The following is a 25,875-nucleotide window of genomic DNA, read 5'->3' as shown; positions in this document are numbered from 1 at the left end:
GGGTGACCCTTGGCCAGTCATTTGCCTCTCAGCCTAACCTACCTCCAGAGCCCAGGAGGTGAGGAGACTGCCTCAGGCAGCAGGGTCCACAGGGCCGCAGATCCTGATGTCACCCCCGTCACCCTTGTTGCTGGTGTAGATCTTCCCTGGTCCCCATATTCCCTGGCAAGGAGGGAGGGAGGTCCATTTTGGGGTCCAACTCGGATGCCGAAATGTCTTGGGGCCCGGCCCTGCCCCACCTCACAGGGTTGTTGTGGGGGTATTGAAGAAAGGAGAACCACGGAAAAGGTGCAGCAAACAATTAAATGCTGCACAAGGCTAACATTTACATTTGCTGCTCCGGCGAGTTTTACCTCTGGCCTCGTTTACTACTGGCATGCAGCCCTAAGAGAAAGCTGCCCGTGGGGGGTTGAGGAAGGGGAGTGGGGGGTGAGTGGCTCCCCACCGCTCTGACCTTGCGTACTTCACAAGCATGGATTTACATTCCCGGTGTCTCGAGAGCAATGCACAAGGACCCGGAAAACGTAACGCGACGATAACGTGTACAAGGCAAACAAAAGATAAACAGAACCAAAACACCCGTCACGTGGATCCGGAGAGCACGCCCTCCCTGCCCCCTTCCCCCGCCCGGGGCTCCCTCTTAACCTCGGAGACGAGGGCACTCGGGACCGCAGTGTGGTTGGCGAGCCCGATCGCACCGATTCCCACTCTCGTTCTACGCGCGTGTCCCCTCTTTAGTTCCTCGGCGGCGGCGGCGGCGGCGGCAGTGCGCATGTGCGGGAGTCTGCATTCCATCATGGCGCAGCCGTCTGACTGAGTCTGTTGCTGCTGCTGCTGCGACGCCCCGCAGCGCCGAGCCTGAGGAGGCGGCTGAGGCTTCCCCGGTGCCCGCCTCCCTGCCAGCGGCTCCTGCCTGCGCCGGTAAGTAGCCGGGTCTTCCCCGCTCCTCATGGACGGGGCTCCAGGGGTCTGCCGGGCCGCCAGGGTGGGGCTTGCGGAGGGGTCGGGAGGGTTGGAAGCCGGGGTGTCTCTTGAGTTTGGGGGGCTGCTGGGAGGCGAGGAAGGGGTTGGTGTGGGTCGGGGGGCACACTCTCCGCTTCACACGCAAGGAAGTCCTCGTCCTCTCAACCCCAGCACCACCGACGCTGCCAGCGCCTCATTCCCAGCTGATCTCCCCGGCACGGATCCTTAGTCTTCCGCTATTGCCGATGTAACAGAAACAAGTAAAAAAAAATAATAATGCATTCTCCCGCCCTCCTTGCTCCAGAGAGGCTGCTTTTCTCCTCAGAAGGTCATCTCTGCTTGCATCCTCCCAAGTTTTTAATTGCGTTGCCAACCTTTGCATCACACACCTTTGCATTGCGCACACACACACACACACACACACACACCAGTCTCTGCAGGTCATCTCTTGCATTCCTTAGTCCAGCTTTCAATTTGCAACCCACCCCATTCTAAGAGGACCACCACCCTCTCCGCTAGCTTAAAAAAGGGGGAAAGGACACTCTTTTCTCTCAAGCTGTTTCCCCCATGCCACACACACCCGGCACCCATGCCCACTCCAGTCATCTTAAAACACTTTGCCAACAACCCCCAAACCCACTTTAACCTTCCCAGGTTATCCCAGGTGGAAGTGTGGTGGGTGGGACTGTCACCGGTGTGCGGGAACGGGGAGTTTGCTGCGAAGGGGGTTACGGGGTGGGCGGAGAAGAATGGATTCTGAGGAAATCGGGAGACTGAAGTTGGTGGTTGGTGATTCTGATGGTGTTTGGAGTACTGGATGTTTAAAGGGCCACAAGACACAGGTGTGTGGTGACTTGGCTGTAGTAGTCTTGGATAAGGATATAGGAGATTGGAGGGGGGGGGAAGCGGGGTGTGGAGTATGTGGGTGTGTGAATACAGTGGAGCTTTAGGTGGTGAAATGGAAGGAAGCTTGGAAGTTGTCAGAATATTGGGCCTGCAAGAATTGCTGAGTGGGTTTGTGCCTGAGAAGTAGGTGAATGTAAAAGAGCTCATATTATTGTTCTCTTGCGGCAGTGGAGTTCAGCAGTCACACCTAAACTTTGTACACACCTGCCATGTCAACTTGAATGCAGGAAGTCCCCTCTGGTGCCCTCTTCTCTCCACCCACCCCCTCAGCATACTCCGGTGTATCCCAGTTAGAAAGCTGAGCTTTGTATTGATCACTGCTCCTTTTTGGAAGGGTTCGTTCTAGCACTGCAATCAGATATTTCCTTTTGCTTTTATTACCTGCTGCAAATTATTAGTCCAGCGGCAGGGAAAGGTGATGTCTTTCCTTTCTTCTCTGCTGCTTTCTCTTCCCCTCCCCCTCCCCCTGGTGCTGCTGTGTCTGAATGCCACGTAGCCTTCTGGCTATTCCCCTTTGACTAGAGTGAGTGCACAGCTTTTAGATATACTGTATAATACCTTCCTGAACTTCTCTCTTGTGTAAAAGGTAGTTACTGTAGCCAGCAGATTTGGATGGATGAGTATTTTTACCCTATGCTTGTTCCTGGCTTTTGAAGTAGCAGAGGTTCAGTAGTCAAGGCAGAAACTGTTGTGATTATTCAATAGGTAGCTATACAGAACTGCAGTCATCAGCTCTCTTTTTCTCTGTTATTAAATTTGGAGGGCTTGTGATTCAGTTGATGGAAACCCCCAATCTTGCAGAACCCCTTTCTCAACATATGGCAAGTGGTGTGTTGTCCTGTAATCATGCCAGTTGGCTCTGGATGATGCAAAAGCTGGCAGGTGGACTTAACTCATACTGTTTGTGTGTGTTTCCTGTTTGCATGCATGTGCCTTTCCAGCTTTTACTGTGTTCAAATGTAATGAAGAAACGTTTATACTTTTGCCTTTACACTATTTGTTTCATACTACTGTATGAAACATACTTGCTTTTTATTATTGAAAAGCGTTTTTTTAAGAATGCATGCCTTGTTCAGTATTCAGGCATTTATGCTGGTAAATACATATGTATGCTTAGGATGGCAAACTGTAATTTAAACTAAAAAAGTAATACCTGCCTACATATGCCATAACGATAGCTTGAAATCCAAGAGATTTTTCAGTAGGTTCATGACTTGTGATTTCAAGCTGTTTAAATAATAATAAGCATTCAAGTATAGTTGCATCTCTTTGAGCCATAAAGATTTACACTGGAGATGTTGTGATAGCTGAAGAACAGCATAGTATAATCTTTGATTCTGTTATTTTGCCTGATTGTTCCAAGATTTATCAAGCTTGTCATTTGAAGAAACCAACTTAATTTTAATCTGGGTATGTAAATTGATAGCTTCAGTTGTTTGTTAGCACCCCCACAACTAGAGTTGTTGTTGTTGTTGTTGTTGTTGTTGTTGTTGTTAATTGAATTTAGCTACAAGCTGGGAAGTGTTGTGGCAATTATTGAGATGATGTTTGTGACTCCCTCTAATGTAAGAAAAGTCCTAAATAAATATAAATATTCTTATTTCTCACTTCTCTTCTGTGGAGCTCTGAGAAACCCCTTAAGCTTTATAACACCACTGTGAGGCTGGTTATGCTGAAGGTTAGTAATTTGTCAAAGACCACTGATGTTGCCAGGGCAACCTACAAAAAGTTAAAATAGCAATAATATGTAATAATATGTAATAAAGCAAAACAAACTTAAAACAATAACATTTAAACTTCACAATATAAAATAATAGTAAGAATCAATCAGTGGGGTCTTATTTTTCACTTCTCTCCCTCTCTCCCTCTCTACCCCCATGTAGAACTAGTGGGGGTGGGGAGGAAGAGAGAGAATAAGATTCCATGCAATAAGAAAGAGTTAAGTCCCACCTTGGGTGGTACATGCCAGCAGGTCTTTGGAAGAGGTGGTTCATCTACTACTTTGTGCACACATGTACACGCACACACTCCAAATAGGAGACTTAAGATTGCATACTAAAATTACTTTTGGAATTGCAGCACTGTGAGGGGAATAAGGGCCTCTTAACAACTCTCAGCACCTTTAACAAACAACAGCTCCCATAATTATTTGGTAGAAGCCATGAGTGTTTAAAATGATATAATAATGCTTATGTCAGTGTTCAAAATTAGTCAGGTGCCAGGCACATTTTGCACTTGACTTTCAACCACTTGTGACCAAGTGAAGATGCCTGGGTGCCAGGATGACACCTGACATCTCCACCATTTGAGGATCATTGGACCTGGACTAGTTTCACACACTAATATCCCATCCTGTAAAAAATTAACAGTTATATTTTATCTGCACAATCAGAATGAATTTCTGGAACCAAACTGCTTTTTCTGTGCAGTCTGAGCAGCAGTCACCATTAAGAAAGAACAAAATAAAAAAAAAAAATTCCTTCCAGTAGCACCTTAGTGACCAACTAAGTTTGTTCTAGGTATGCGCTTTCGTATCTGAAGAAGTGTGCATGCACACGAAAGCTCATACCTAGAACAAACTTAGTTGATCTCTAAGGTGCTACTGGAAGGAATTTTTTATTTTATTTTGTTTTGACTATGGCAGACCAACACGGCTACCTACCTGCATTAAGAAAGAGTTCAGGATAGACCAGTATACATGTGCACTGTCCCTGGATGAAGTGATGTTTCTTCTTTAAGTTCTCAAGGTTCTTAAGCGAGCTCAAGGTTGTCATCTGAACAAGCCAGATGTTTAACTGAGAACCAATCACAGTCAGCCCATCATTTCAAAAACAAGACTTTAGAGCTGTCTTACCCCAAAATGGCAACTAGACATTCCATTTTGGTGACTGCAACCTTGGTTTAATGAGCCATTTGGCACCTAGCTTATATATCTGAGTTTCTAACCCTGTATGGTGTAAATGTGGCTCTGGTTCCAAGCTGTATGATAATGCAACCCAAGACTTGATTATAACCAGTATGTATTCTGAACTTTCTTATGCATAATTGATCATTTGGTGCAAAGTGTTGGGAACCATTCCACACACACACCAATATTGGTTTCGGGTGGCCTTTAGGAAGACATTTATTTATTTATTTAAAAGTCTGCTATGTATCCTAATTAAAATGACATTAGCGATTTATCAAAGGAATTTATCATTGCACATAGACTTCCCACTGAAACAAGCTTTTTTACTTTCCTCCCTTCACCTGCTTTGGAGAATTCTTCAAAAGACATGTTGTGATTAAGTTTGCCAAGGTCAAGATGGTTAGTTTTCAGCTGTGTTATCTCTTCTGCAAACCAGACTTTAAATGAAAAGGTTGGCATTCCTTGGTGAGGAACACACACTGAACTCTTTATTACATTCTGGAAGAGCTTATTGTGGAGGCAGCCATAATTTATTCTCTCACTCGTGTTAACACAAGCCTTTCTGTGTAAATTGATCAGTGTGGACACACCATTTCTTAGTGATTCTGCAATCTGATTGCTCGAAAAGGCTGCACCATGGGAGCTCCCAGGATCCTCAGATTTGCACAGATGTTGCACACAAATGATTTCACGCAGATCAGGGTCCTTCCACTGCATCAGCACAAACATTTACTTTGGCAAATGGATGGATAGGTCGGGAGGTTGAACTGAGAGGTGGATAGACAAAATAGTGAGGGAGGGGTTAGGGATGCACTGCTTGATAAGCACACTTGCTTGATGGTGGCAGAGACTTGGAAAATGTTGTCTCCTCTTCCATTGGTGCCCCTGAAGTGACCAGAAGATCTAGAAATGTGTGGTTGTACAGGCAAACCTTTCTGTAAGTAGCCTGGATGGTCAGAATGGTAAAACAGCCCTGCTTGAGCAAACAAAGGGTGCATCTTCTTTCCATGAATCCTTTGGCACTCGCCCCTAATTCTCATGCTTCCTTGTACATGGGTCTACAGCAAACACATACTATTTCCTTGTGAACTGCTGCCTCCACCCTCAACCCACTGCACACACTTTATGCCCTATGTTGAATTTTAAGCTCCTTGGCGAGGGACCTGTCATTTTGTACTCTGAAAAGCACTATGCATACTGATGCCATTGGATAAATTAGTCACAATAGTATATTCTAACATCCTGTGGGAATGGGAAGCGCAGAGCAGGGCATGAACACAACAATATTCCCTGTACTTTTCCTGCCCCTGCCCCTTCAGCTGATATTTGAGGAAATGCTACCTCTGATCCCAAGGTTCCATTTAGCTATCGTGTCTGATAGCTGCAGCCAATTGCAAATAAAAATGTCCTGGCTTTCTGAATTGGGTCCTGCCTTACTAGTTTCCTTGGTATTTGAAAACCCCATCCTTAATCTTTTCCCAAGCTGTATTGCACTCTAATTGATGTACTTTGAAGTTGATGCTGGTAAAGAAGATCTAGTTTGGCAGCCATATGCTGAATGTTGCAATGTGAATGGGTTGAACTCTGAAGTTCAATGCCAGATCAAATATTTATTTTATTTTATTGAAAGAATCATTCAGTCTAGTTAACAGTGTAACCTTACTGAATGTTCCCATTGCCAATCAAACTTTCCATTCTTTGTAAGCTAAGTTAATCTCTGGTCCCATTTCAGTGTAAAGAACAGCTGTGTACATGTGACTTACTTACTATATGTTGAAATATTTCACTCCACATTTTTCAATGCATTTCTCATTATTTTGAAAATAAATTACAATCAAGCCTCGAATAAAACACCACTGTTTGCCTACAGTCTAGAAATCTGATGCTTATTCCTAAGAATTTGGGAGTCTAATTATTCCAGTAGCTAGTAGAAACTTGAGAGTCATACTTCTTATATTCATTTGACATAGTTTTTTGTATTTCTGACTGAAAATGCACAGGACAGTTATATCTATTTATATATTTGGCAGTATTGAAAAGTATATATGATGAAATCTCCCCCCCCCCATATGATCCCTTTAAAGCAATGTTTCCCAACTTCTGATGGCACGTTAATTTTGGGGGTTAACATTAGAGGCTAACTGTGCTGCCCCTAAAAAGATACATATTCCCTTTCTTGATTGAGTACTAGTTAGATAAATAGGTTAGCTACAAGAACAGTGGCCAAGTATCCTCCTTGCAACTGAAGGAAAGTCACATTAATATTGCCTCCCAGCTTTCTATCACCCCCCCCCTTTCCACAGGTGGGCTGGCTTCAGGTTTGGGATCCTGCTGTTTGGCCAGTAATGATGTATGAGGGATTCATATATGTCTGTCAGCTACAGTGTGGGCTTTGTCAGGTGATGCTGGTATATCTTCTGCTGAATCCTTCTTTCCTCTGGATTGTGTTAGTACTATATTAACAGAAGTGGTGCCAGTGCTGTATAAATCCTCCCCATTCAAGATACAGAGACTGGTTGTATCTCAAATTATGGTTTTTATTTTTCAGTGGATATTTAATTAAGCATTTCTTGTGACATACATTTTGAGAATCACTGGTTTAATTTGTTCCATAATTTAACTTTGGAATTGGTGAACTCACCAGCTTACTTCGATTTAGCACCTACTTGGTTGGATGGCTTCTGTGGAAGATTTGATCAGCTCCTTCTCTATATAATGCCTACCAGCTACCACAACTTAATTTTCTTTCTTTTTTAAATTTAGTTTTGTTTTAAAATGAACTTTCTGGCATTTAGCTAGGTTGTCTTGACTTTTTTTTTTGCCAGTGCTTTGTTGACTCATTTCACATTTAGTGCCTGTTCTGTTTCAATTACAAATTTTACATAACTGCTTTAATATAATGTTATAATTCACTTTGGGTGCTCTTGTTGAGTTTGAAACGAAGGTCAATTCGATTTTATTTACTATTGATTTTTTTAAAAAATAAAAGCACCATTAAAATCCATTTCTCTTTTGCCTAAATAATGTGAACTGTATTTGAAAATGAAATTCTAATTAAACACAGTTGCATCACACTCCTATGGATGCTACAGCTGTTCACTGCAATAAAGCACAAAGAGGACTAAAGACTAGCAAATGTCCAAAGAAACATACAGGTGAAACTCGAAAAATTAGAATATCGTGGAAAGGTTCATTTCTTTCAGTAATTCAACTTAAAAGGTGAAACTATGAGATTGACTCGTGACATGCAAAGTGAGATATGTCAAGCCTTTATTTGTTATAATTGTGATGTTTATGGCGTACAGCTGATGAGAACCCCAAATTAACAATTTCAACTTTGGGGTTTTCATTAGCTGTACAACATAATCATCACAATTATAACAAGCAAAGGCTTGACATATCTCACTTTGCATGTCATGAGTCTATCTCGTATATTAAACTCCAGTAGCTAATGAAAACAATTGCTTACATAAATGGACTTTTCCACGATATTCTAATTTGTCGAGTTTCACCTGTATTATCTAAGTGGGGTCTTCAAACCATTTTGTGCACTATTTTACTTTAGTACATGCTGCATGGATGTGGGTATGTTAGATGTAGAAAAAGTATCATTCTTATAAATGACCTCATTCAAAAGTAACATGCATTTGGCTTTAATGTACTTTTTCTCTGATAAGCAAAGTTCATTTGCCTTAGAAGTTGGGATGGGGGAGTCTAGCTTACAGTTGGCAGTCTAGTGTTTGTAAATGAGCTTTTGCTTTGGTAATGAGAATTGCAGCTTAGGAAGAGTGTTTTATTTGATAACTTGAGTTTTTATCAACACTTCTCTTTGGCACTTTGTTATATACAGAGATAATGTTGGTTGGCACTCCACACACACACCCAGATGTCAAAATAAACAAGGAAAAGGGAGAGTATTTAGAAGTCCTGGGTACCAGAGTCATTTTAGTAGCTCGGGATTTTCTCCGGCTTTCTATTGAAGAAAAGTACCCACTTTCCCCCTAAATACATTGCTTTGTATGATACAAAATGATATTTTTAAAATAATGCCCATTATTTTTCCTCTTTCCCTTTCCTTCCTTTCTTCCCCACCTTATATTCTGAGCTAGGAAGTTTGAGAGTGGGGCAAATAGGTTGCTTTCCCTTCCTACATCTTTGGCTTTTGCAGTTGGATGCATGAATGCCTGCCTGCCTAGTTCTGTTCCATTCTCCCTGGTACCTTGGGGAAACGATACTTTGTGGGGAAAGGAAGATAGAGGTGTCCTGGGGGAAATGACATTTTCCAGGGACCATGACAATTGTAATTTCACTATAATAGCCTACCAAATGTAAGAAAGGCATCCCTCAATACCAGTAGCACCCTACAATCACCCACAGCAAGGAGTTGTGGGCTTTTTTTCTGTTCAGTTATGATTGCCAATCCCAATCTTTTTTAAAAATATATATATATTATTGGATTTTTACAACTATTTTCCAAACATCATTTAACATTCCTTCATGTCTATACAATATTTTTGGACTTCCATAAACCACGTCTAAAGAATTCCAATTTTCATATCTTAATCTTGTATTTTCATAATTTCACTATTACTTTTAATAGTCTATAACCACTTATCTTCCTAATTCCCCCCCTGTAATATTTCATAAAGTCCTCCTTACAAAACTTGTAAACCTACTAGTGTATTTTGTTGTTTACAATTGCTTTTCAAATGCCAGTCCCAATCTGAATTGAGCCATCATTGGGACACAGTTCAACCATCGCTAATATGGAGGAATGCTTGTTGCTGGATTTTTCTGAACTTCCATTTTCAACCAGTGTTTGGGCAATATAGATTGCTTGATTCCTTTGGGGAAGGCAGGCTATAGCCTAGCCAGTTTTAGCTATCTGAGAGCTTTGCATCCTACTGAGGAGGTGCTATAACTCCAGTTTGCTTTCATTTGCACATTCAGTCAGTAGTGGAAATGCTTGCAGTGTTGGACAATAACTTGTATACACAGCCTGGTCAATTCCTCTCTTCCTGTTTCCATTGAAATATTAACATAAATTCTGCTAGCTGAACATGGATAATATATTAGAAGTGACTTGTTCTGCTGGTAGCACTTTAGGTAGCATCCAAAACTTCTCCAAAGACAGTTACAGGTGGGTAGCCATGCAATTCAATATAAACTAGTGTAAAGTGATGCATGTTGGGGCAAAAAGTTTAATTTCACAATTTCACATCTCACCCCTTGCCTTTCCCTGCAAGACTAATTGCAGCCTTTAAGAGTCGTCAACAGGTTTTCCACACCTATCAGCTGATCACCCATTCCCACCACCCTCTGAGTAATACCCCTCCCCACTCCCTCACTATATTTAAGGATCTGGTGACTTCTGTTTCAGTGTATCTGAAGAAGCGTGCATGCACACGAAAGCTCATACCAAGAACAAACTCAGCTGGTCTCTAAGGTGCTACTGGAAAGAATTTTCTATTTTGTTTCTCCAAAGACAGACATTCATGAATGCCAGTCAGAATTAGAGATGAGCAGCTTCTCCTTGATTCATTTCAGAAGTGAATTGGCAATTCCAAATGAGAACAGATGAATTCTTGGAGAAAGATTCACCTGGTTTTGAGAGTTATTTACTGACTCACAATTCTTGTGCATCTGTTCCTTTCCAGAATGCATGCCTTTCCTGCAAGGTTGGTTGGGAAATGTAGTCTGCAGGGAAGGGAAGACAACATGTTGTCTCCTGTGTAAGCTGAGCAGTCAAGGAATTAGAGGAGATCAGGAATGTGGATCAGGAATGGTTTAAGTTGCAGGAAACAAAATGTTTGGATAAATGGACAGCTAGTAGAAAATACCCCAAGGAATACCCCAGTATTGTGATTGGTATTCATAAATGGTCTAAAGTTGGGACAAAGCAGTGAAGTGGCAAAGTTTGCTGATGGTACTAAATTGTTTAGGGTTGTTAAAACAAAATATATTGAGAAGCGCTCCAAAAGGACCTCTTCAAACTGAGTGAATGGGCAGTAAAATGACAAATGCAATTCAATATAAACTAGTGTAAAGTGATGCATGTTGGGGCAAAAAGTTTAATTTCACATATACTTTCATGGTGTCTGAACTGGAGATGATGGACCAGCAATGAGACTTTGAAGTCATAGTAGATTGTTTGATGAAGATGTTGACCCAGTGTGTGGAGGCCATGAAAAAGGCAATTCCATGCTAGGAATAATTAGAAAAGACATTGAAAATAAAACTACCAGTATTGCAATGCCATTATACAAATATATGGTGCGACCACCATTGGAGTACTGTATACAATTCTGTTTGCCTCATCTCAAAATGATATTGTAGAGTTGGAAAAGCTTCAGAAAAGGACCACTAGAATTCATGGGGGAGAGGACTATCAATGGCAGCTAGCCATGATGCCTATGTTCTGCCTCCACAGTTGGAGGCAGCAATGCTTCTGAATATCAGTTACTGGAAATCACAGGAGGGAAGAGCATTCTTGTGCTCAATTCCTGCCTGCGGGTTTCCCACAGGCATCTGGTTGCCACTGTGAGAACAGGTTGCTGGACAAGATGGGCCATTTTCTTATGTTATTTTGTTTTTATGTCTCAACTATAGGCAAGGATCATTCAGCACCAAAGCACCAAACAGTGAAGCTCTACTCCACCCAGGCAAAGGGAGCAGGTAAGCAGCCATGGAACAACCACCCAGGAATCATTCCCCCAGAAGACTTAAAAGAGTTCATCTTTCTTCTCTTTCCTCCCCTCAAATGGTATGACCCAATCTTGGGTTGTTGTTCATTTAGATCAGGATTCAATTGGCTGTCACATGCAGCCAACCAACCATATTTCACCAGAGTTTGGCTGCATATTGGATGCTGCATGCTCTTGAGCCATTCTGCTTGGAAACTCCCAATCCAATTGACTGAGATGGAGTGTTGGTATTGCCCTATAAGTAGATTTTCTTTTTTTTTAAATTTCATTTTAAAGCTATAGTTTTATGTAGCAGTGGCTGCTGCTATATTTGAGCAGCTAGACCAAAATCATAACATCAGTGTCAATTATAAGCAGAAAAGGTATTTCAAGTCAAGTGAGTTTTCCTTGGACTATATGTGGACATTTCAAGCTGGGAAAATGAACAACCCAGTCTTATTATTTTAAACTTTGGCTGTGTCTGTGTTCAGCTTGTAGGGTTCCCCAAAGCCTCAGGTCCCTTGCTCTCTCAAGAATTCAAAGAGGATTATCTGGGGGAGGATTTGCTAGGCACTTCAGGATGTGGGCATGAGTCACTAACAGTTCTGGCACAGAAGTTGTAAAATGAAGAGAAAGAGAGACAAGTTGCTACTGTGAGGATCTCCATAAGTACAGTACACTATATATAAATAGGGTGAAGAAGTGTCCCATACTCTTAAGCTTAAGTCAGTTGTGCTAAAGTATGGGTCTCCTGTTGAGTCAGATAACTTTTAAAAGATAAGCATAAGATTTCTTGATGCAGTAAAATGCCCTTTAAAATTGAATCCAAATATTTAAAAAATGAGGCAGAGTACATAGATTCTTTCACTCTTGGGAAAAGTGAGATGAACAAATCTTCTATATTGGATTATCATCCTGACCATCACTTCCTTGAACTAAAGGAATTGTATATTCCTTGTAAAATTGAAGTATCATTTTTCAGGTAGTCAAAATTATTCATCGAAAAAGTGCTGGACTATGTAAATTGGTGCATTTTGTTTTAAATAATAATATTTTTGCTAGGGAATAATGAGCTATTGGTTTTAGTTAACTCATTTCTACTTAGAGTAGAACTATTATTATTATTTAAATGTGTATACCGCCCTATACCCACAGCTCTCAGGGTGGTTCACAGGATAAAATCAAGAATATAAAACCACAAAATACATAATCAAAATAAAAACAAAAAACAACTCAATAAAACCCCCCCAACATATTGAAATAAATGGATCCAAGTTAGTCATGTCCAAAAATTTCAGTGGGTCTAATCTGAATAGAAATATCATTGAATGCAATCCCATGTCTTGCACTGTCAGATCATTAGTGTACCTGCCCTAGTATTGCCAATTGACTGGCAGCAGCTCTTCAAGATCTCGAGGTAGCTTGCTCTCTTCCCTCCCGTCCTTGCATTATTAAAAGCCTACCCAATGATTTGTGAGAATATTTCAGGGGTGGGGAACTTTTGGCCCTCCAGGTGTTGCTGAAATACAACCCATCAGCCCCAGCAAATATAGTCAGTGGCTAGTGATGATGGGATTTGTAGTTTTAGCAATATATGGAGAGCCGAAGGTTCCCCACACCTGGAATATTGGGTCATGGTACTATGAGATGATACAATGCTAGAGCCATTGTGGAAGTCCTGTCCTGAAAGGTTCTTGGTTTTTTGCTTTCAAATGAAACTAGCTGTTTACCGTATTTGTTTTACTGTTACTACTTGCAATTACAACTGTAGTCAAGCAATACCATGGGGTATGGCTGACATGGTGCATCTCCCATTCTAGTAAATATATTAAGCTTCCTGCAAATTAAATGGTCCACTTCTTCTCTCCCCCTTCAATGTGATTGTGGTATATATGGAAGAGAACTCCTGATGGGATCTGGATGAATGACAGCCAGTCTTATTCACCCATGACTCCATTACACTCCGTTCCTCTTAGCTTATGGGGCATAGAGGAAATGAAGTCCAGGATTCTCAATTGCAAGGTGGACTCATCCTAGATGATTGCATTGAAAAGTTAAGTTTGCTTGTGGCAAGTTTAAGTCTATACAGATCTTCATAATAATGTGGTAAATGAATCTTCTAATGCTAATACGGAGCTAATAATTTTGCTTCAGACACTTCTTCAGATTGCTGTCTTTGTAAATGATTAGATATATATTTAGGGAGTGATAGCATAGTTCATGAGGAAATCTACAAGGCAGTCTCTTGTACTTCAGAGTGTTTCAGGAATTATATGTTTTGTTTCGTTTTTTCAAAAAACCCTGCAGTGGTTTATCCCTGCCACAGCCAAAGCTGTTTCACATATTAATTATGTGGCTATGTTCCATCTGTGAACACAGAAAATGTTTGACTATGTGTACTTGTTGAGCAATACCTAAGAAACATGTCCAGTGTCTCAACATAACCTGTGGTACTTTTCTGGATGGAAGCCAAATACTATACGTGAAAGAGGGGGTGCATATAAACTCCCTTGGGAAACATTTAACATTATTTCTAAAGATTTAATAAAAACATATATTTAGTTTATGAACAGATTGCTATTATGGAGAGGTGATGGTCCATGCCACCCCCTCCTTCCTGAAATTAAGTTATAACAGGGTTTCTGTCAAAAGTCTTTTTTTCAAACCTCCCTTGAATTTTGCAATATGGAAACCAATTTGCCTGAAATGTTTGTGTGTGGTCCTGCTGTAGTGGAGAGAAGCCCTTTCAAAAGTAATCTAACAAGGTGTTACAGATGTGTTTAACTGGGGGAAATAGCAAAGGAGAGGCGGTCCAGAAGTTTCAGGTTTGTAGAGGGCTTTGTCTTCAGTCATGGGGACTTATTTCTATGACTGCTTTCATTTTAAAAGTTATTCAAAATGCCTGCCTGTGGGGATTTTTGTCTTTGCATTTGCAGGGCCAAACAAACATGAGTTATACTGAATTGTATGTTTGTCAAAGTTCAGTATTGGGGTCAATGAGTCAGAAGCCCAAAAGAAACTACTAAGCTTTTTTTCTTGCAGGTATGATCCAACTCTAGGGATCTTATTTCACATGCAAACCTTTCTTAAAGAAATACTGTTTGGTACCTTTTGAACAGTGTGTTTTTTAATTAAAGACTATGCTGGACTTGGTTGTAGCTGCAAATGTAGTACTAGCTGCATCTTTCAGCAACCTGAAAATACGTTCTTAAAAGAAGTACGGGGTATTTTAAAAATCCATATTTCAAGGCATAGTCATGCTTCATGAAAAGGGGGGGGGCAGGAAAAGGACATTTTTGTTCCCTGAAGTGTTCCTCTTCTGAGATTGCCAGACTGGACTACAGTTCATTTAATGTTGTTGTTTGTAAACCTCCTTTGTTCTCAGAACAGCCAGATCTGAATGTGATATTAGCTTTGATAACTGTGAGCTACAAGATACAAGAAAGTATTAAGACCATTATACATAAGTTACAGTATATGCCCTTTTCCAGGAAAGACCAAATAGCTTCCATTGGGATTCACATATTTTGTCCAGCACTGGTAGTCATGCCAAAACTTTAGTTTACCGGAGTCCTGCTGCTCCCCTTCTACTCGACCCCACTCTGTGTCTCAGCACAGCTCCCCTTTCCCATTCCCTTTCTTCCCATGTCAAAGTTGAGATGTAGGGAGAACAGTGATTCCTGCTCACCCTGGAACTTGGCTCCAATATTAGAGCTGGAGGGAAGTAAGCAGGGTCTTGTTTAGAGAAGAGTGGGTAGGTGATCTGAGCACCTCCATGACACAGCGATTGAGATCTTTCCTATATGTGTGCTGCCTATCTATAGATTAGAACACCTGTAGGAACAGTCATTAGTTCTGAATTATGAGCTTTTGGTGCCCATTATTTTTTGAAACATTTGGGGAGCAATCCAGCTAAAGTTAAGAACCTTGATTTCAGTGTGGAAAATGTTTAAATCATAAGAGCCTTGTTGGATCAAACCAAAGGCTCAAAATTAGATGAGAGAGCAGCAGAACCCTTATGCCATTTTCCTACTTCCTATCCAATTCCTATCCTATCCAGTTCCTACCCAGTTTTCAGAAGGGCCAACTTTCTGCCCATGGGAAATCTGCACACAGGACCTGATTTTAACAGCGGTCTCAGCAATTGGTATGCAGAAGGGCTCTTCTCTCACAGTAGAATATATACTTTTACATTTCTGATGTGAAAATCTGGAAAACACACTATGGCTTTTTAAAAGACTACTTCTTAAAAAACTCATCAGGGCTATTCTGAATGGCGATTGTCCAGATTATCTATAAATATTACTCACTAGAGCAGATCTTTCCTAACTTTTCTTGTTGGTGTCACACATTTTTAGACATACATCATTTCGTGATACAGTAATTCAGTTTTACTAGCAAACCAGAGGTTAAACTAACTCCTTTCCAGCCCCGGCAGGAGTAGTGCAGGAAACATTCACATGACACACCTTCACACTGCAGCTGACACACAAACGTGTCACGATACATAGTTTGGAAAGCTCTGCACTAAGGGTGTTTGGTACTTCTGAGTAGGCTTTGCAATTGTGGCTATTGGAGACTTTTCTGTTAAGTAAAGCCGGCAGGTTTTTGGTTTTATGTGAACTGTAGTGGTCACACCAGCTGATGAGGCTGTGGACAGCTCCGCATTGTAACATGTGCCTCTTAAAAATTCAGCCTTTTAATAATGGATTTCTGATGTTTACTCAAAAAAACCCGATCTCTCAATGCAAATCACATGTTTTAAATCATGTCAGATCAAGAGCTATCAACAGACATAGCAAACACAAGAAAACAATAGTCCCAGTAAATAGTATAATAACATACAACCCATACTCCATTCAAGCTTTGCAGTACATACTAAGGTATTAGATCACATGGAGGAGGAAGTGGACCTGCTTCTTCAGTTAATATAATAAATAAAAGCCAGCTATTGTCCTAGTTGTCTCACATTCTAGGTCCTGGGAGTTTCCCAGGCCTGGCTATAGCATATGTGAAGCAAGTAGGGGAATGTCTGCACAGGAACCAGGTCTCAAATCTTTTGCCTTCTCCCCACCCACTCCAGCTGCCTCTAGCTTTCTCTTTCTCCCTAGATGTGTTCCTGGTTTCATATCATGCTTTCTAATCAGTAATTAAGCTACAGTTTCCTGTTTGGGGCATTACAGGAAGCTGTGATTTAACAAACCCTGGAAATTTTGGATTATGGTACACAGGAGGATGGAGGATAGAAGAGGCAGAAGGAACATTCATTCCCAGTCCAATAAACCAGTTGACTGAGATTGTTTTGTCTGAATCAGGCCAGTGTTTGTGTTCTGGGTGTAAAGGGCAATACCATGATTTAGCTTATTACTAGTGTTCAAAGTGCTTCACACAGGTAATCATTATAACCTTTGCAACAACACTGTAATGGTATTATTATCCCTGTGTTGGGGGCTAAAACCAGCTAGTAAATTTGTGGTTGGGGTAAGATTTGTACTAGAGACTGTTGCTCGCTGGTCTCTTTGCATGCATTCTTTACATGCAGAAGCTCTAGTTTCGATCTCACCCTGGGTACCTCCAAATAAAAAGTTATGTGACTTTGTTGCTCAATTCAATCTTTTTATGTGGCTTTTATTGTATTGTGACATTGCTGTTAGTTTTTATTGATTATAGTCTAGTAATGGTTTATTGTAATTGTTGAGGGGTGAATTTCTGTTTGATTATCACATGCTGCTATTTTTAGAGTAAATTTTATTGTGTAACATATTCTAAGTGGATTATGAAATTTTGTGTTAGTTGTTTATTTTAAAGTCATATTTTTATTATGATTTAATTTGCTCTAGATTGTCATAGGATATGTAATCTTTGTTGTATATTTTGATATTTCTACGGCTTTAAACCATCTTGTGTTCAGCAATGAGGAAAGGCAGAAAAACAAATGTAAATGATATGAAGAAATGAAAATGAAAGACCTCTGTCTGAAAGCCTGTAGAAGTAGATGGAACAGGGTCTCTCTCAGAATAAAATCAGGTTCCTATTTTTCTGCTTTTCTTTTGAAGCTGTTAGTCATTATGCTACACCAGCTTTCATAATGGATTTAGTGGGTACAGACAGGGATGGGAAGGGGTGGAATGCTTATGCAGAACAGATTTTGCCCTGTAGTTTTGGAAGTCACTAGGTCATAATCTTTCCAATTATTTAAATTGTACACCTCAGTATCTCAGTGTCTTACAATGTTAGTCTTGCAGCCCTATTCAATATTAACTGTATCCAAATAGACTTTTGACATTAGCTATTAAATGGCACTTATTGAAGGCAGTTCTTCAGTTTCAACTTGAAGGTTGATTGAAATGTGACAGGAAAGCACACAATACATTCCCAAGACTGTGCCACTTTAGATTGCAAGCAGGGGATCATATATTTACACGCCTCCTTTGTAAAGGAAACTCCCTGCACTCAGAAAGTTAGCATCCATGGGAGACCATCCACTTATGCTCAAAGGCCCAAATGTGATGGTCTTTTAGAAGCTTGGAAGACTGTATCCAAATGGGCTATCTGTCAGGGATTAAGGTTAAATTGGCAGGCTGTGAGGGACTTTTTAAATGGCATTTTAATCTGATTGAATTTTAAAATGTTCTAGTGGGAATGTGCTGCTTGTAGATTCTTACTTGCCCAGACAGAGCCTTTGGGATGGGCCAAGAAATTTATTTCTGAATCTCACAAATTGTTCATAATACAGTACCGGAATACAATGTTAATCTCGCATTGTGCTAGAAACCAGAATTAGGGAAAGAGACCTAATATGCCACCCATGTGTTCTGTTCTCCCCCAAGTTGCACCTGCAACTAAATATGTTTGAAGCATGTTTTTCACAACCAGTTATATTTTTAAACAAATAATTTGAATATTTGTTGAGCAATGCTACTCTGTCCCAGAGGGCTCTTCCTTTCTTGCAGTGGTTTTCTGTGTTGAGATGTGTTAATAGAGAACAGAAGCAGACATAATTAAAAAAAAAATTCTCTTGCATTGTCCTTGCATGCAATATTCTTTTGACAAGCTGGCTACCTTTCTAATACTGGTTACAGGTGGGTAGCCGTGTTGGTCTGCCATAGTCAAAACAAAATCGAAAATTCTTTCTAGTAGCACCTTAGAGACCAACTGAGTTTGTTCCTGGTATGAGCTTTCGTGTGCATGCACACTTCTTCAGATACACTGAAACAGAAGTCACCAGATCCTTAAATATAGTGGGGGAGTGGGGAGGGGTATTACTCAGAAGGGTGGTGGGAATGGGTGATAGGCTGATAAGTGTGGAAAACCTGTTGACGACTCTAAACGGCTGCAATTAGTCTTGCAGGGAAAGGCAAGGGGTGAGATGGTTAAAGATGGCTTTGTTATGTATAATGAGATAAGAATCCAATGTCTTTGTTCAAACCAGGTTTCTCCATGGTTTTAAGTTTGGTGATTAGTTGCAATTCAGCCACTTCTCTTTCCAGTCTATTTCTGAAATTTCTTTGTATTAAGACAGCTACTTTGAGATCTTTTATAGAATGTCCTGGGAGATTGAAGTGTTCTCCTACTGGTTTCTCTGTCTTGTGATTCCTGATATCAGATTTATGTCCATTTATCCTTTGGCGTAGGGTTTGGCCTGTTTGTCCAATATAGAGAGCTGAAGGGCACTGTTGGCATTTGATTGCATACACAATGTTGGAAGATGAGCAATCAAATAGTCCTGAGATGGTGTGTTTGATGTTGTTGGGACCAGTAATGGTGTTATCCGGGTTTATGTGGCAGCAAAGTTGGCATCTGGGTTTATTGCAGGCTCTGGTACCAGTGTCCATGTTGAGTCCTGTTTTTGTATTATTGTGGGTGAGGAGCTGTTTGAGATTGGGTGGCTGTTTGTATGCGATGAAGGGTCTTCCTCCCAGAGCTTGAGAAAGAGAACTGTCATTGTCTAGGAGAGGTTGTAGATCTCTGATGATGCGTTGTACTGTTTTAACCTGGGAGCTGTATGTGATGACTAGTGGTGTTCTGTTATTTTCTTTTTTGGGTCTGTCTTGCAGCAAGTTCTCTCTGGGTATCAGTCTGGCTCTGTCGATCTGTTGTTTAACTTCATCAGGTGGATATTTTAGTTCTAAGAAGGTTTGCTGTAGATCTCTTAGGTGAGAGTCTCTGTCTGTAGAGTTGGAACAGATGCAGATGCAGATACCAACATCCCACACAACGATGGTTTACAAGCTATAAGGAACACCATTTCAGATAAAAGCACAGCAGACTTTGCTACGAAACTCTGTCATTTTGTCCTTACCCACAACAACTTCAAATTTGGTGAGGACCTGTTCCTTCAGATCAACGGCACAGCAATGGGCACCCGCATGGCCCCACAGTATGCCAACATCTTCATGGCAGATTTAGAACAACGTTTCCTAAACTCCTACCCACTCAAACCTCTCTTGTACCTGCGTTACATTGATGATATTTTTATTATCTGGACACATGGTCAACAGACCCTGGACACCTTCCACAAGACATTCAATGACTTTCACCCCACCATCAACCTAACTATGAACCAATCTATGCAAGAAATACACTTTTTGGACACTACTATAAAAATACAGGATGGACACATAGACACCACCTTATACCGTAAACCAACTGACCAACAAACATATCTACATGCTTCTAGCTACCATCCCAAACATACCAAACAATCCATTGTATATAGCCAGGCCCTACGTTACAGCCGCATCTGTTCCAACTCTACAGACAGAGACTCTCACCTAAGAGATCTACAGCAAACCTTCTTAGAACTAAAATATCCACCTGATGAAGTTAAACAACAGATCGACAGAGCCAGACTGATACCCAGAGAGAACTTGCTGCAAGACAGACCCAAAAAAGAAAATAACAGAACACCACTAGTCATCACATACAGCTCCCAGGTTAAAACAGTACAACGCATCATCAGAGATCTACAACCTCTCCTAGACAATGACAGTTCTCTTTCTCAAGCTCTGGGAGGAAGACCCTTCATCGCATACAAACAGCCACCCAATCTCAAACAGCTCCTCACCCACAATAATACAAAAACAGGACTCAACATGGACACTGGTACCAGAGCCTGCAATAAACCCAGATGCCAACTTTGCTGCCACATAAACCCGGATAACACCATTACTGGTCCCAACAACATCAAACACACCATCTCAGGACTATTTGATTGCTCATCTTCCAACATTGTGTATGCAATCAAATGCCAACAGTGCCCTTCAGCTCTCTATATTGGACAAACAGGCCAAACCCTACGCCAAAGGATAAATGGACATAAATCTGATATCAGGAATCACAAGACAGAGAAACCAGTAGGAGAACACTTCAATCTCCCAGGACATTCTATAAAAGATCTCAAAGTAGCTGTCTTAATACAAAGAAATTTCAGAAATAGACTGGAAAGAGAAGTGGCTGAATTGCAACTAATCACCAAACTTAAAACCATGGAGAAACCTGGTTTGAACAAAGACATTGGATTCTTATCTCATTATACATAACAAAGCCATCTTTAACCATCTCACCCCTTGCCTTTCCCTGCAAGACTAATTGCAGCCGTTTAGAGTCGTCAACAGGTTTTCCACACTTATCAGCCTATCACCCATTCCCACCACCCTTCTGAGTAATACCCCTCCCCACTCCCCCACTATATTTAAGGATCTGGTGACTTCTGTTTCAGTGTATCTGAAGAAGTGTGCATGCACACGAAAGCTCATACCAGGAACAAACTCAGTTGGTCTCTAAGGTGCTACTAGAAAGAATTTTCGATTTTGTTTTTTCTAATACTGGTTTACTGTGGACAGGAAAGTTGTTGACTCTTGTTTCAATACTAGCAAAATTGCTGTCGTGCATGGGTGAGAGTGAGGGAGAGCAGTATACTGCAGGGCATTTGGAAAGGTGCAGTGCATTTGCCCTATCAGTGGAGATCGGCACCCAGTATTGAACTCTGCAACAACTAATGCACTCTTTGGGAAAGTAAATGAGTTGCCAAAGGGGGCATAATTGAGCATGTGTATGGTGTAGGAGGAAATGGCCTCAAATACTTTAGTATCTGGGGAATTTTGCATTCCACCTCACCCCCAGTTGTAGCCTCATCACATTTTCCTTTTGAACTCTGTTGGAGCCATTGTCATCTAAGCCAATACACAGCCATGCAGTGTTTTCTGATAAAACCTTCAATCCTATCTTCATAGTGTTGAAGAATTTCAACTTTAAAAAGAGACTGAAATTAGAATCTCAGGATTCTACATTTTGTAGCCAACTCCATAGTTCTGCCATTGCAGAACATGCACCACGGATTGTGGAGATAACTTAAAAGTTAGCTTGAGCAATAATCAGACAGGTGGACATGGCTTAGCTCATATGTCATGCCAAGCCATGTTATGCCATTGTATTTGAACTCATAAACTTTGCTTTGCACTTGGCTTCCAAATTATTCGGATGTAACAGTAAACTAGTTTCCTTTGAAAAGGTGAGAGTACTTGAGTGTGGAAGAGGTGAGCACATAAACCCAAGACTCACTCCTATTAAGTTAAACAATGGTTTGGAGTTACCTGTGAACCAACCTGATATCTACCTTTAAAATAAATCTGAAAATGATTGCCAATTCATATTATTGGATGTACCCTTGTCACCAAAAGATTAACACTTTCCCAGCAATGTTGAAGGAATTTGAGGGACCATAGCTTAATGACAGAGCACATATTCCACATGCACAAGGTCCCAGGTACAATTCCTGGAATCTCTGGGGATCAGGTAGCAGGTGATAGGACAGACCTCTGACCAAGACCCCAGAAAGCCATTCCCTGAATGTGTAGGACAGCACAGACAAATGTCCAAACTAGTATGAAACAGCTTCCTTTTAGTTACAAAATTCCAGCAGGCAGCTCCCTAAACTCAAGATTGTGTGCTGTAAAGCCTGACCAAGAAAGTGGTAAGTGGCCCAGGGAGAATATAGGTGCCTTTCCATGTGATCAGATCCAGAAGACAAATCATATAGATTGCACAACCCATTTGATCCTGGACCAATCCCTTTTATCCATTTCAGCAAGCAGAGCAACATGGGCCAAAATGCCCTAATGCAGTGTTTTTCAACCTTTTTGGGGCAAAGGCACACTTGTTTCATGAAAAAAATCACGAGGCACACCACCATTAGAAAATGTTAAAAAAATTACCTCTGTGCCTATATTGACTATATATAAAGTAATTCTCTAGAATTTTTCAAATTTTCCCACGGCACACCAGGCAACATCTCGCGGCACACTAGTGTGCCGCGGAACAGTGGTTGAAAAACACTGCCCTAATGTGCCTGCCAAAAACATTGCATCCTGATCTGTAAATGCAGCTACAACAGGGCTGAACAACCAAGAAGTTAATTTCACACAGGTAGCAAGGAGGGGGCAAGCTAGAAGAAAGAGCTGGTAGAACGAGATTAAGAAAAGCAGATGCCCCACCCACTTTGGGCTCTGACCTTTGCCCATTGCCTGTACAGCACCTCTTCTATCTTATTAATTGTAGAGGCATATGGCATGGTGCATTGGTGGGAGGGTATAGGCAAATCGAAATGTAATGTAATCCAAACACTAAAATTAGTTATGTTACCCCAAGTTGAACTTGCATGCATCTTTTTAAAACTTATGATTATAGTTCTAAGGTGGGCAGTTTTGGTAAGATTTGTCCTCTTATCTCCTCTTGCACAGACATTTTGAATTGTTGTGCTTGAGGTTTTCTGATCAGGGGACTGTGTTTCAGAGCCAAAATATCAAAACTTGCTGATGTTGGAACTGTTTTTTTGTTTCACCAGGTGATTTTTTTGAAAGGAACTGTCAACGAATGATCATTTTCCGCTGTAATGGCAGAGCAGCCTCCTCCATTAGAAGCCACACCCGCTTTGAATGAAGTGCCACTTCTACCTCATATGGTCAATGGGGACAACACACAACAGGCAAGTGGACCAGCATGATATGAAAATGGCCAAATTGTTTGGTAGAGGTGACATTCTACTCTGTAAACACTTAGATTTATTGTCTTCGGAGCATGCCCTCTGTAATTACAGATATACCAAGGGAATAGTATAACACAGTTCCTGTAGCAATGTCAGTTTGTATGGATATATTAATCGTGCCATTTCTCCTCTTTTGTGTGGCTGATTGTCTTTGAAAACTTCACTGGATGGCAGAGTTACCCAACATTAAAATAAAGATAATGGGACTGCCAAAAATAAAAATAAAAAATGGTACACTGAATGAGTAAAAGGATCTTCAGTGTAGTAAAATAAATCCATGCTAATTTTCAAGAATGGATTTGACATGTATACATATATGTTTTGTAAATTCAGCAAGTGCCATAAAATGCATGCTCTTGGCTTGGCTTCAGCTTGGCTTTACTTATGTGTTGGGAGTTTAATTCTGTGCCTGTATTGCAAGAGGTGAGTGGATTACATTATGGCCTGTCTTAAGTTAATTATCCTGTATTTATTCTTCAGGGCTAGTGTGAACACGCAACTGCAGGTGCAGATTTAAAATCTGGATCTGTCTCGATCTGTATATGGGATAACTTTAAGATGGTGACACACAGTCATGGAATGTTGACTCTTGGGTTCATGGAGCAGAAATCCATCAACATTGTTTTCTGCCATGGTTCTCCTTACTACATTGAAGATCGCATTCCTCTCTGTGCAGCCAGTTCCATGCAACAGGGGGTGGAGAGCTTTTTGGGGGTTGGACTTAAGTTTCTCCAAAGCAGCCACCTATGATACATTATAAGTATCTTTGGGAACCCAGGGAAGACTCCAACATTTTAATAAATTAAATATTTTATTTATTGTACCCTTTGTATAGTCTTAGAGCCTGGTGTCCCCGGAATGTCTGTGCATTTGTTTCAATGAAGTTCACGCAGGATAAAGTTTATATTATTTAAAATATTTTTACCCTGCTCTGTAATTAGAAAGGCTCTCAATGTGACTATTAATTTGGATATAATCCAAAGGCTTCTGGTCTATTAGCTCTTGTGGAAAAGCAGCTTGTTCGGTATGAAGAACATAGTTTGGCAGTAATTATTTTTCTGGGGGTGTTAGGTCATCATTGACCTTTCCTGTCCATATTATATGATCAACATATGTGTGGACGTGGCCCTTTTCTGAGTGTACACTTTCTGTCTTTGGTTGTAACATTTCTAGACAAAACACGCTGAAAAAAGAACATTTCCATATTTAGAGGAATTAAGCTTAAAATCAAAGTACAAGCTAGCAAAACTATTTCTAAATTCTATGAGAAGCTGCTCATTTTGACTTTTAGTTCTATAAACATGGTACAAAGCATACTTTGTAGAATCACTGTGGGGAGAAGCAAACCTTAAGAATGTTGTTTTCCAAAAATAATGGCAAAATGCTTGATTCAGTGCTTGAAAAGTTTTTAATAAGCTATTCAGAAAGCTGCAAGCTACAAATGCTTGTAGAAAAGGAAGACAACTGTGTCTGGTGTTTTGAAAATCATAGGCACATAGGGATTGGCTTTGTCAAATCAGAACATTGATCCATCTAGTTGAGTACACTGACTAAGAGACCTCCAGACTCTCATGCAGAAGTTTTCCCCAGCCTTAACTGAAGATGCCAAGGATTAAACCTGGGACATTTCGGATGCAAAATATGCTTTACAACCCTTCCCACTTCTGCATATTGCAATAAATCACCTTCTACATCCTTGGCTAATTCCAGCATGTGTTTTCACATTTTGGGGGCGCATCAAACAAGTACACTTGGGTACTAGACTTTCAGCTGTCTTTTTGGCTTGAGGCAACATTCTTGGGAAACTATGCAATTTGCCACTATACTTCTCTGGTCACAATGCAAGTGTGTGTAGAAGAAAGGCTTAGGTAGTTTACTGTCAATTGATTTAAACAAATGATTGATCCACACAGTTTTGCAGAATGGATACTGTAAGTTCAGGGTGCTGCTTTCTTTAAAATATTTTAATTTATATAGGAAGCTGCCTTATACTGGGTAAGACTATTTGCCCATTTAGTGTAACGTTATCTATTCTGACTTGCAGAAGCTCTTCTGGGCCTCAGCTGCTGCCTGATCCATTTCATATCATCTGCTACCTCACTCCCTAACTTCTAGCCTATGGACCTAATTAGGACCACCAGACCTTTCTGTTGGATTAGCAAATCTGTTTCAGCAAAGTCATACCCACCTGCCCCACTAGCTGATATCATATATGGCAAATAATAATAATAATAATAATAATAATAATAATAATAATAATAATAATAATAATAAATTTATTTATATCCCACCCATCTGGCTGGGTTTCCCCAGCCACTCTGGGCAGCTTCCAACAGAACATTAAGATGCAATAATCTATTAAACATTAA

General features: G+C 40.7%; 1 protein-coding gene across 2 annotated transcripts in view; it reads left to right on the top strand.

The window, feature by feature from the left end:
• Positions 1–764: 764 nt before the first annotated feature.
• The window catches only part of FNDC3A (fibronectin type III domain containing 3A), a 65,579-nt gene continuing 40,468 nt past the window's right edge, over positions 765–25,875 (top strand). Inside the window, exons 1-3 of one of the 2 annotated variants that reach the window (XM_033138355.1) lie at positions 765–921; positions 11,387–11,452; positions 23,322–23,446. In XM_033138355.1, coding sequence (XP_032994246.1) covers positions 23,354–23,446 — 93 coding nt within the window. In that variant the 5' untranslated portion in view covers positions 765–921; positions 11,387–11,452; positions 23,322–23,353. Of the gene's footprint in view, positions 922–11,386; positions 11,453–23,305; positions 23,447–25,875 lie in introns of both variants that reach the window. The other variant, XM_033138354.1, reaches the window with a different exon arrangement.

The sequence above is a fragment of the Lacerta agilis genome, chromosome Z, assembly GCF_009819535.1.
Source record: "Lacerta agilis isolate rLacAgi1 chromosome Z, rLacAgi1.pri, whole genome shotgun sequence".
Lineage (NCBI taxonomy): Eukaryota > Metazoa > Chordata > Lepidosauria > Squamata > Lacertidae > Lacerta > Lacerta agilis.
The sequence above is the reverse complement of the archived record's forward strand: the minus strand, read 5'-3'. Positions and strand labels throughout refer to the sequence as shown.